The 12,557-nt window shown below is 45.4% G+C and overlaps 1 protein-coding gene across 1 annotated transcript in view; it reads left to right on the forward strand.

Annotated features, from left to right (window-relative positions):
• Window positions 1–12,557, forward strand: part of FGF9 (fibroblast growth factor 9) — a 32,507-nt gene that overhangs the window by 2,105 nt on the left and 17,845 nt on the right. The window contains exon 2 of the mRNA XM_005585470.3: window positions 7,843–7,946. Coding sequence (XP_005585527.1) covers window positions 7,843–7,946 — 104 coding nt within the window. The remainder of the gene's footprint in view (window positions 1–7,842; window positions 7,947–12,557) is intronic.

Raw genomic sequence — 12,557 nt, forward strand, 5'->3', positions numbered from 1 at the left:
GGGCAACTAGACTGTTAGAAGGAGTTAACTTCTGAGTGAACCCACCTGACAACACTTAAACTAGGTCGTAAAAAATAAAGTCCTGTGGTGATTTTTCTTCCTCATGCTTTAGTGCCAGATGTTGAACACAATCTAAACTGTATGTTTAGCTTCGTGCGGCTGCGGATGATGCCAGAAGGTGAGGAGGATTCAGGCCTGGGCTGGGTATGGTCCCAGATCCACGAGGCCCAGGATTTGCTCCTCGTGCTCACCCCTGAGCCTAAGCCCACAGCTGAGCCTAGTAGTGTGAAATTGCTCTGGCTGTCTCCTCTCGCTGCTTAAAAAAAAAGTTATAGCTCTTCGCTTTGCAATTATTCAGTTGAAATATAACTATCCCCTCCCCACCCCAGACGTAAAGGTAGATTCTGGTTGTTGCAAAGAGAAGACTAAACTTTACTAAGTAAAGTGCTGTTTCCATCTGGCCTCTTTAAGGGCTGCCACCCTGCCTAGCGTTCGATACCAGAACAACAGGCAGTGGGCGGCCCTGGGTGGGCGAGCGAGTGTGTCCGGGGCTGCGGCGGCCACCCGCAGGGTGTCGGGGCCGCGCAGGCCGAGGCGAGCGGCGTGGGCGGCCGACCTAGGTGTGCCAGGCTGCCGGAGCTCCAGCCCTCCCGCGCTCGCGGCCGGCAGGTGCCCGCTCGGCCGCCCGGGCCCCGCGGCGCACTTAGCGGCTGCCTGGCCGGCTCCGCGCGGTCCTAAACGCGCTCGCGTTCTGGCTCCCTTTCCGCCCGGCTCGGGTGCACCCTTCAGTGCTGCGGGGACCACGGGGGCCGGGGGGCGGCAGGCAGGGGCTGAAACACTTCTGGCCGCGTTTAGGGAATCCGGTTTTTCATTTTGGCCCAAGTTGAGCCCCTTCGCTTTCTCTTTGTGTGTGAGAGTGGGTCTGGCGGGGCTGACAGCCGCCGCCCCAGGCAGCGCGGTGGTTTGCGGTGTGGGAACAGCTGGAGGCGCGCGCAGCGGCAGGAGAGTTGGTGGCGGGGACAGAGGACGGGCTGGAGGTCGGACCCCTGAGCTCCCCTGTCACATTCCGTGTCCCTCCCCTTCTTCTGAAGCACGCAGCCGGGTTGTGGAGACTTGAAGGGCTCCGTGGTGCCCGGGAGGTGGGTCGGGGGCCCCTGGCCGGAGCCGCAGGGGAAGGAGTGGGGGTGGGGGGACAAAGGGCCGCGGAGGCGGGCGGAGGGGGCGGCGTGCTATTGTTAACCGCTTTCCGAGAGCAGAGCTCGCGAGCTCGCCGATCGCGATCTGGCTTTCCCGCGCCCCCGCCTCGGCTCCGGCTTCACAGCCGGGGGAGCCCGGGGTGCGCGCGGGAGCGCGGCGGGGGCGCACGGCTGCAGGGGCGCCGCGGCAGGCCCGAGCCAGTTTTATTGTGTGGATCAGCCGAGCTTGTCTTTGAGAGACCCTGTTGGAACTCCGGTGCAGCACGGCTGGGCCCTGGTGTGCAGAGATTATGGGATGTTCCAGTTGGGGCTCCTCCACGCACCCCTTCCCTCCATGAGCATTTTTTTTTTTTTTGATGCAGTCACCTTTAGAATAGGACGTTTGCCACACGCAATCGAGTCATTAGAAATCCCGTAACTCTGCCACTGGGGAAAGCGCGGATGCAAGGGCGGGGGCCACGGGGGAGGGCAGGAGAGGCGCGTTCTAGGGTGAACGACGAGGACCGCGGCGGGCTACAGTGGCTCGATAGAAACCGTCAAACAAAAAGCTAGACCCCTCACCCCTAGAGGTCGGAGAAAGGTGTTGCCAAGGAAGTGGCATCTCCACTCCTTAGGCACTCTCGGCACTGTGTTGGTGGGGTGGATGTAGAGGCTGGGGGTAGGGGAGAGGGGGTAGTGTTGGATGAGAGGGGAGCGGAAGCCCCGGTCCAGGTTGGGGACTGGGGGCGACGAGCCGCGAGCTAGCCCGTCGGCCTGGCGTCGGCCGAGGGGGAAGGGCGCCCTGGCGCTCCGCTGTGCCACTCACCCTGGCTGGGATGGAGTTGAGTGGGTGGCTGTGCGCAGTGGGGGTGGGGAAGCAGGGTGAGGCAGGAGGGTTATTTAAGTCTTTCATCCGGTTGCAGTGAGAAGCAGGCCCCCGGGGTGACAGCAATGCCGCGGTCTCCCGCTGCTGCCGCTGCGGCAGGTCCCAATATTAGCAACCTCCGCAGAGCGGTGGTGCGTGTGCCGGGAGCCTCCTACCCTCGCCTTCCCAGCCCCGCCCGGAACGAGGCCGCGGCGGCGCTAGGACCCCGTGGCGCACGCGGGGAAGGCGGAGGGAGGGCACGGGCGCCGGGAGGGGGCGAGGGGGCTGCAGCGCCCCGGCTCTGGCACACCTGGCGCTCCCGCGCGCCGCGGCGGCCTCACCTTCGGCCCTCCTCCTCCTCTGGCAGCAGCCTCCCCTCCGCAGCCCGGCTCCCCTCTGGGGACTTCGTCCTCACACTCAGTTTCTCTAGAAAAGAGTAACTGTAGGTGGGGGGCGGGGTGGGTTTACACCTTGATTAAAATAGAAGGTGCATTTTCTACCTGAAATGAAACAGCAGAAGGAAACCTGCTGGAAAAAGGATTTTTGCCGCCCCCATGCAGCCGCAGGTGACTGCAGCTGCTGGCAAGCTTGGCAGTGACACAGCAGCAGCAGTGCAGAGGACTTGGGGGTGGGGGAGTCTTACTGTTCCAGCAGGAGCTGCGGAGGTGACAACTTAGGTGGGACCTTGAAGGAGCCCTTTGTGGTTCCCCACCCCCCCCGGGGTTGGTGGTGTGGAGATAAGATTGAACAAGGAGAAAAGGAACTCGCAATTGTATCTCTGCAGTAGGCTGGGGAAGCGAGATGTCTTGTTTCATCTGTATATCTACATACCTATATGTATATATAGCTCACTTTTAATTTTAAAGCACTCCAGCCTTGCTAGATGGGCAAAAAAGTGAGCAGAAAATCATTTGGGGAAAAAGTAATGTAAAATAATAAAAACATGAACGCTGGGCCTGATATGCTATTTAGCTTGCTTGGGAAGCCTAAGTGTGTTCCCTTTTTGGCGGGGGTTAGGTGGCTCTGAAAGGCCGGTCTTCAGGATCTCAGATGAGCGCCCAAACTGGGGCTTCTATTCAAAGGGGGGTCAGGTGAAAGTTTTACTAGAGGGAAGAAATATGATAGTATGATTTTTTTTTTTTTAACGGGTGTTTCAAACTTATTTCCTGGGTTTTGAACTTTAATTCTGTTCTATGTATCTGACTCTTCAATGTCTCAGGAAAACACTGGGTGTTTAAGGAGATGGTTTTAGGATTGCTTCAGGTTCTGGAAAAATTGGTGGAGTTATAACTCCCATTCGGTTAGTCATTTCCTATGTAAACTCTGAGATGTGCTCAAGTTGCTACAGATCCGAATTTACCCCGGTGCAGGATCTGAGATGGTTGATCTGGCAGCCCTGGTTTGAGCTTCTCTGGGTGAGCAGGAAGCTCTTCAGGGAAGAGGCTTAATCATGAGCGTTCTGCAGCCTCATGCCCTGCCCCTCTCCACAGTCTGCATATACTTGCGTGGCCTGAAGAGTGCACTTCTGTAATGCGTCGGGGGCTCTTAGGTCAGAGGACCATGTCATGAGGGCCAGAGTGGAGCAGCTCTGACTGCCTTGCTCTCCCACTGCTGGCCTCGCGTGGCCTTGGAGGTGAGGCCCAGCACAGATGGGCTGTAGGGGGCGGTGCCAGCTTTTGATAATGGTGCATGTGAACAGAACTGGGGCAGCCCATCAGCTCTGGGGATAGTCACTAACAGTGAGTCTGGAGCAACGGGCAAGGTCTGGTGTGGTGATTTTCCTGAAATAGTCCAGGCATTGACCTGGTCTCTCATGGACCATGGATGATCTCACACCTCATCAAATCCAGTGGGGTCCCAATGAGCTTGTCCTCATTTGGAACTGCTGACTGCTGTGGAAGACAATAAAGAAATGACAGTAGTCACCGACTCTGTGCTTCCCATGTCACCCTATCACTACCCATTATTGTGGGCCTTCTGAGCTAAGGATGTCAAGGCTGTGTCTGCCCAAAATGAGGGACAGGCTGCCATGGTACACGTGTGTGCCATAGTTCTAATTTTAGGCACAATCTCATCATTCCCTCCCTCCCTCCTCCCCTCTTCCTTCCTTCCTTTTCTTTGCTCATTCCTTCTTTCCGTTTCTCTCTCCTTGATCATTAAACATTCAGAGGTCTCTGCACGGACTTCTGGCTATTACTGATCCAGCCCCCCTGTGCTGCCCAGTCATGTGAGCAGGTAACATGTGGAGCAGGTTGTACTCAGGGAGTGTAGTTGGAAGCACTTGCCTGGCACCAGCTCCACCCCAGAGAGAGGTGAATGGACCTGGTTGAGTTTATAGAATTTATTGTGAACAGGAGGGTAACAGGAATGATGAGGTTTCTGGTCTGGTTGGGCTGGGATCCTTTTGCGAGGTTGCCAGATCTTCCTGACCTTACAACAGTGGAATTCTTTGCGTGGGGGAGAATGAATGTGACCCCTACGTTCAGGTAGTCTACTTGTCCTTGCATCACTGAGGTGACCACATAAAAAGCTGGGCTATTCTTTTGAGGTCTCTATTTTTAAGAAACTGCAGAGAAATGGGTGGTGGTTTGAGGTGATGAAATCTTTTCCACCAGGGGTCACTAGGTAGTTCCTTCTCACTTGGATAGCTTTTTGGAGACTTATCTCAGGTATTTATTTTCTTGGGAAGCTTCTGACTTGCCTTCAGAAACCCAGATGAGCTGCCCGTCTTTGGACTGCCCATACCCTGAACAGTTACCTCTCACTGCGTTCGCCACACTCTTGTTATATTTATCTGTTTACGTGTCCTTCTTCCCAACAGATGGTGAGCAAAAATTTGAGAGTAATAGGACCTAGGCTATATCTGGTTCATCTTTATATACTCAATAAATGGCATGGTGCTTGGCTTATCATAATCCCTCAATAATAGCTTCTTGAATGAAAAAATGAACGAATATGAATTACAGCTGTCTTGTCAATGCCAGAAAAAGAAACTAGATAGATATCTTAATATCTTCATTTCCAAATTATATGATAATACTTTCAGAACTCAACTATATGAAAATGTTACAGAAATCACAGAAACATTAAAAAAGGTAAAACCAAATGTAAGATGTGCATAATAGTTAAGGAAATAGGTTTTGGAGTCCAATTGCTTGGGGGCTAATTATTAACCTCCTTAAACCTCAATTTCCCCATTTGTACACTGGGGATTAGAATATTGTAATGCCTAGAGTTGTTCTGAGGATTAAATGAGAGAAGGCCTCTCATTCGGCATAGACTAAATGCTCGAGGATTTTCGCTATTACAGTTATCACTGCTGCTGTTGTTACTTTTTTTTTCTTGATGTTCTGCAGACCAGCCAGTGAAATGGTTTTGTGAAATCATACACCTTACTCTTTGTTGGACCTGATGGGCAACATTGGCTAATACTCATTATTAGTTCTCAGCTACTCCATGTGTGGAGAAAACAAAGATCATCACATGCCTCCTTAGAAGCTGCAAATATCCTTTAGTTTTATGATTAAACCTTTCCTTATTGATCTGGTAAATTAAATCGTTCAGACCTCAAAAGGGACCAGATGTTTCTGCATTTCATCTTACGATGAAAATTGGACATTAACTCCTTACACTAATTTCAGGATATGTATGACCCACATTTTGGTGTGCTTTCAGGTAACTAAGAAGATATTCACATACCTTTGACTGCTAATAGTAATAAAATGCCACAATTTTAATTATTTTTGACTCAGAAGAATTAGAAGTAGTACAATGAAATAAAATGCATCAAAAAGGGAGCGATTCGTGAGAAATGAATCTCATGGAAATACTGCTTTATTTATATTCCCATGTGCTTTGTGAGTAGGGAAGGCTAGTAATAAACTGGCTTCTTTTGGATGTATCTTCCATCAGAGTCATAGATTATCAGATTCAAAACACGATTTGTAATTTTACTTTATTTTTTTATATACTATTTAACATCCTATTAAAATAATTAAATTTGAATCTTTAGATATTCTGTAAACTGTAAGCACAAGATAAATTTGTTACATTTTGTCCTTAAAAAAGAATTAGGAATACCCCTTTAGAAGAAATAGCTCTTCTTTTTACTTCACCTTGGAATAGTTTCCTCTTGAGTTAATCCTTTATTAGATTTATGCTGTTCATGTCTTCTTTTGATTGCAGCACCAGTGTATTTTGAGAGAGTTGCAAAATTAATTGTTGAAAATTCATGTAAGTGCTTTTTTATTAGTCACATGAGACTGACTATAGCACATTGTTACCGTAAGTTTTTTTCTGAACTCTTAAATGTAAGTAAAATTTTTAATATTTGAAAGTATTTTTAAAATAACTCAGTATTTGATATGCATTAATGTAAGGTCTACATAAAATGTAGCACTTTAGTTTACAATAAAAAGGAAAAAAATTGCTGAGTACAAATAATATTAGCAGTGTCTGGCTGGGCGTGGTGGCTCATGCCTGTAATCCCAGCACTTTGGGAGGCAGAGGCGGGTGGATCACGAGGTCAGGAGATCAAGACCATCCTGGCTAACATGGTGAAACCCCATCTCTACTAAAAAATACACAAAAAAGAAAAAGCTGGGCGTGGTGGCTGTCACCTGTACTCCCAGCTACTCGGGAGGCTGAGGCAGGAGAATGGCGTGAACCCGGGAGGTGGAGCTTGCAGTGAGCCGAGATTGTGCCACTGCACTCCAGCCTGGGCGACAGAGCGAGACTCCATCTCAAAAAAAAAAAAAAAAAAAAAAAAATAGCAGTGTCCTAAATATACTGTGGGCTAATCATCTTATAACCACAATATAGTTAGAGAAATTGAAGCTGCTGTTGTGTGGCCATAAAATTCTGGATTTATGCCCAGCTTAGGTGTTATTCTTAGTGAGGTAAGCAAGGGGAAAGAAGGAAGTAAAAGAAGATCATTGTGTTGATTTGATTTTGGGATACAGCATTCCATGCCTACTTTAAATCAAGAGCAGTATTATCTCTTCAGAATATTATTATTTTAATTGCTTAACTATCTATTCGAGGTTTAGATAAGCATAGCAGAAACCAATACTTTGTTTAAGCAAAAATATTTGGGATGTATGTGGGTATTTTTAGTTTTCTAGATAGAGTTAAAAAAAAGCTACACAATACAGAGCTGGATAATTTTCTGTATAAACCAGTCAAAGCTTTAGTTAGCACCTCATTCTCCTTGAGAGACAGACCATTCTCTAAACAGAATACTTTCTTTTTTTTTTGCTACTTAAACAGGTATTTATTTCTCCCAGTTCTAAAGGCTGGGAAGTCCAAGAGCAAGATACTCACACACAGATACTTAACTTCATGTTTATAAAGTGGAAGTAGATTGTCTTTTTTAAAAAAAGTATTCTGTTTAGCGAATGGTCTTACGTCTCTCAAAATAAGAGAATCACAGATACTTAACTTCATGTTTACAAAGTGGATGTAGATTGTCTTTCTCTTAAATTCTACTCTTTTAAGTTAATTAGATTATGTACACACTGGTTTTTCTGTCCTATTACTTCTTGGCATATCTATGTAGATACTAGCTTTTTAATTTTTAAAATGTTGGTAAGTATTTTTGTATCATTATAAGATAGAATTTAGTTGGAAATCAATTCTTTTACACAGTGATTTTAAAAGAGAAGACACTTTTTTAACTAGCATGGGGTTGTCCAAGTGGGGAGGTGGGCTCAGTGTCCTCTCCAAAACCTCAGGGATGCTGGGACTCTTAAGGACATGCTGTGTGCTCTGACCTGTCCTCTGTCTTCTACCCTTTGTTTACAGGCATTCTGGAATTTATCAGTATAGCGGTGGGCCTGGTCAGCATTCGAGGCGTGGACAGTGGACTCTACCTCGGGATGAATGAGAAGGGGGAGTTGTACGGATCAGTAAGTACTGGAGGGGCTTCATCCAGCTTTATGCTCCATGTTTGATTTGAACAGCTGTCTTTTCTCTGGATTAAAAAGGGCCAGAAATGAAACTGAGTCTGTTTGGAAGGCAAGTGTAAGTTTTTACTTTTTGAGGAAAGCCATTTTATTTTTATTAATAGATAAACAGCTCTGCATCTTCACTAGACCAAAGTTGCTAAGAAAATGCTTTATTTATATGCCAAACCGTCTTAATTATCAAGTAAATAAAAAAATTTACAAGTGTGAAAAATCCCATCTCCTTGTATTGAATGAGAGTTATTTTTGAAATGAATTGAAATGATCTCCTCCTCAGCTTTGCCAAGCATTGTAATTAAAACTAGAAATAGACCATGCAGTGAATCTAAACTCTCTCTGAGCTACATCCAAGATTTTCATTGTGCAGAGAAGAAGGGAGATGGAAATTATTGTCAGATATTTTTTGTATATGAATAGGAATATTACAATATTGTAATTATTTGCAAATGTTATGAATTTCTTTTTTTCCCCACTCTCCATCCCCACTGGGTTGTAAGGTCCTCAGGGGAGACAGTGAAGAAGTATTTATTGTGCCCTGCCAGGTGCCAGGCAGGCACTGTTCTAGGTGCTGAGGTGTGAATGAGACAAAGTCTGCTCTTCCACTCTGTGGGGGGGACTAACTTTCCATCATGGTATCGCTTTACTCCTGTTAAGGCAGTACCTAAAACACAGTGCATGGTATGCAGCAGGGACTTAATACATTTTTGCTTAATGTGTAAGTATGAAGAATATATACTAACTTGTATTCAACATTCAAACTTGTAATGAAATTAATCTTTAGTGTTTCTCTCTTTTTCTCTTTTCTTTTCTTCCTTTCCTTCCTTCTTTTCCTTTTCTTTTCCTTTTTCTTTTCCTTTTCCTTTTCCTTTCCTTTTGTTCTGAGATAGGGTATCGCTGTTGCCCAGGCTGGAGTGCAGTGGTGTAATCATTGCTCACTGCAGCCTGGAGCTCCTGGGCTCAGAAGCTCCTCCTGCCTCAGCCTCCTGTGTAGCTGGGACTGTGGGTGTGCATCACCACATGTGGTTAACGAAAATTTTTTTTTTTTGTAGAGACAAGGTCTTGCTATGTTGCTCAGGCTGGTCTTGAACTCCTGGCCTCAAGTGATCCTCTTGCTCTGGTCTCCCAAAGTAATTTATTATTGCAATTACTGGTGGTCAAATGAGAATTTAATCCATATTTTTTGAAATATGAGAACTTTAGTTTATAAAAAGTTGAAAATGAACAGAAGCTTAGAATGAGAAAAGTTTTGGAGTTCTCAATACACAGAAATGAAGGGCAAAAATGTTTCTAGATATAATTTTCTACCATTAGGCTTGTAAAAAATACGTATATATAGATACACACATACATATATATAAAATGCTAAAATGTATTTGTAAGTGTAGGGTTGGCTTTAGCTTTTTAAACACAGTGGATGATTTAGGCAAAATTATGAACTCCCTACACAACTTTTGTGAATACCTTTACGTGTGAAGAAAGATGAGATACAAGATAAAGGAAACTTTTACATTAACAAAATAGAAAATGATGTTCCTTTTTGTAACACCTTTAGTTTTTTTTTTTTTTTTTTTTCGCTTTTAGGTGTGTAATGTGGGTTTGAGTGGGTCACAGTTGAACTCAATAAAATGCTTTTTGTGTGTGTGTAAAAGAGACGTTCTGACTTTTGGTGTGTAGACAGAACTTTATCGCAGTGGCCTCCAAACTTCTTTGATCACGTATCCCCACCAAAAAAGATTTTTTTGAATATGCATCTCAACATATGCATTTCAAATAAATATACTTAGAGTATGCATCTCAAATATGAAATTATTTTAAAATTGTATATATCAAAGTATAGTTTATATATGTTATTTTATAAGCGATAACAGCAAAGAAAACAATTTTAAAGAATAGAATGAATGAGGAAACCTAAATAGGGGCCCTGCTATTTGTTCCCTGCTCCAAGGATCACCTTGCACATCCCTCTGAATTCTTCCCAGTTGAGAGCTGACCAGTGTTTCAGATGAAATCACCAGCATGATTCAGACTCCTGTGGTTTATTGGTTGACAAGGAAAGCATGTCTAATTTTGTGTTCAGCAAAGCTGCTGGTAGGATTGTTGCCCGGGCTGAGTCTCATCTCTCCTTCTGGATGATTTAAATGGTTTCTTACTCATGCCTTCCTGCCTGGCACACCCCAGTTCCTAGCACAGTGCCTGGGGCAGCGTGAAAGGGACACTGAGTGTAGACCCACGGAGTGCAGGTGACAATACTGCGGGAAGCGGCAGCCGGGTAGACAGCTGGAGAGCACCATCTTTCCCCTTTTCTGGGAAGCCCAGCTGTCTTCCTAGGTTTTCTGTGACTCCTGGCTGCCTCACCTTGGGCTTTTTGAGCACACACACAGTGCGTGGGCAGAAGTAGACTTGACACCAGTACCGTACAACCGCACAGCTCGCCGGCAGTCCAGTCACGGAGTCCCCGCCAGGCAAAGGGCAATGAAAGAAAGAAAGGGTAAAATGACTCTTCTTCTGTGTGTGCTTGAGAAGCGCACACCTTCTCACGTGAAGAGAGCCCGGGATGGAAACTGCTCCGAGGAAAGGTGGCTGCGAGAGACACTTTCCCGTATGACGCTTTCCTTGCGGAAACATCTTCGGCTGCTTCGCTGCATCCCTAGTCTTGTGTCTCCATTCTCCACGCTGATGCCAGACGTACCTTCGAAACCCAGACAGGAGTGTCAGTTGTGCACAGAGATCCCTTCAAATACTTGCTTTTGAAGGATAGTGCCCACATTCTTTAACGTGGCATCCAGTGCTTAGGATGAGCCGCTGCTTGGATCTGCTTTGCCGGGAGCACCCCGTGTGCCTCTTTCCCTGTGCAACTGGAGTCTGTCTGTCTGCTGTTTTCCAAACACATCATGCAGTCTGATTTGTATTTGTGGTCCAGTGAATTTCTCTCTCAGATGAAAGCTCTTGCCTTCTCCACCTGAAGCAGCAGACTCTATTTAAGATTCAATGGAAATATGACTTCTTCTGCAAAACCTTCATTACACCCCCAATTCTAATCCTGTTTATCTAGTTAGCATTTCTTGTGTTTTCCTTTGGGCCCTGGGAATGCTTTGTTCCCGTTATCACATAAGTCACAGTACAGTTTGCAGTGTGGTCAATTGTGTTCCTCTATTCCCTAATGTATCTAAAGGCCATGGACCACATTCTTTTCTTTTTTTTTTTTTTAAGGTTTCCTAACACACAGCAATGGCTCTTGTACACAGTAGGTGCTCGATGAGCGCTCATTGGCTTGAACTGAATTAAAAATTATGATTATTTCTGTCCCTCATTGGGTGCACTGATGTGGCCTCGTAGTATCTCCCTTGTATAGTTACTGTGTATTTAGGTCTCCAGTTGAAGGAGGAATCACCCTCTTCCATTTCTATGCGTAATTGGCCTGCGTCTGCCTGTGTTGTCTCTGGTGTGTGTGGCCCGAGGGGGATGAGGCTGAGGCTGGAGGAAAGATAGTGTCAGGAGCGTGGTTAACTCTCCTGTATCTGCTACGAAGTAGGCACCAGGCCCTCTTTCTCCTCTTCGGTAAGATGAAGAGCTGGAGTTAGACATCTGGAATGTCTCTTCCCAGTCTGGACGGATCCCAAGAATTCTGGAGTTTGAATATCTCAGGCTTCTTTCTCAAGTCTTCTCTGTCTGACCCGTGATGTTCTCTGTGCACACAAAGTGTTTGTGCAGTGAGACCTTTTTGCCTCTTTTGTAGGCAGCTGGGAGGGAGGCTTCTGGGCGGGAGGTTATTTCCCTTTGGTCTGTTCCTCCTGCAGGTGAGGGGGAGGGCGAGAGTGAAAGTCTTGTTCCTCAGGGGCTGGAATCTCATATTTCCCATTGGGTTTGCGGTTATCCTGCCTCGTGCGGCAGTGAGAATGAGGAGTGACTAAAATATCTCATTTTCATTGTGATGAGATTGAGAGAAGGAAAGAAACGAGCAATGGTTGTGTTACTAAATACACTAACATTTGGAGCCTCCAGGAATCTATCTCTGTGAAGTTGCATGAAGCTCAGTAAACTAAATTGGAGATTTTCTTTTTTTTTTTTCTAAACAGTTAGAAACTGATCTCATTATGAAAGAAGGTAAATAGGAGATTTGGAGAAATCACTTTTATAAAGTAAATGTGTAAATGTGAAATTCATTTAAAGTATATTTTCCTATTTAGGGATTAATTTTCTCTTTTCGTCTATGTAGTTTTTGTTTGCTTGTTTTTGTCTCCAGGTTTACCTTGAGAGTCGATCTAAAAGGTCAGAGGTAAATGGGTTAATACTTCGTCAGAAAAATATACAGGATTCTGATATCCTATTAGAATGTGGAAATAAGAAAAACTATATTGCTAATGGGTATAATGATTTGATTAGAAGGAGAACATGAATAATTTTAACTTGGGGATGGTGTTTGATTATTATATGCATGTGTAATTTGTCCGTGTATCCATTCATGTATTTGTTTATTTCACATTTATAGCTATGATTCCTCCAGCACTGTGATGAGTGCAAAACAATGAAACAGGTAGCTATACTTGTAAATAA

This window comes from Macaca fascicularis, chromosome 17, assembly GCF_037993035.2.
Source record: "Macaca fascicularis isolate 582-1 chromosome 17, T2T-MFA8v1.1".
In the NCBI taxonomy this organism is placed as follows: Eukaryota; Metazoa; Chordata; class Mammalia; order Primates; family Cercopithecidae; genus Macaca; species Macaca fascicularis.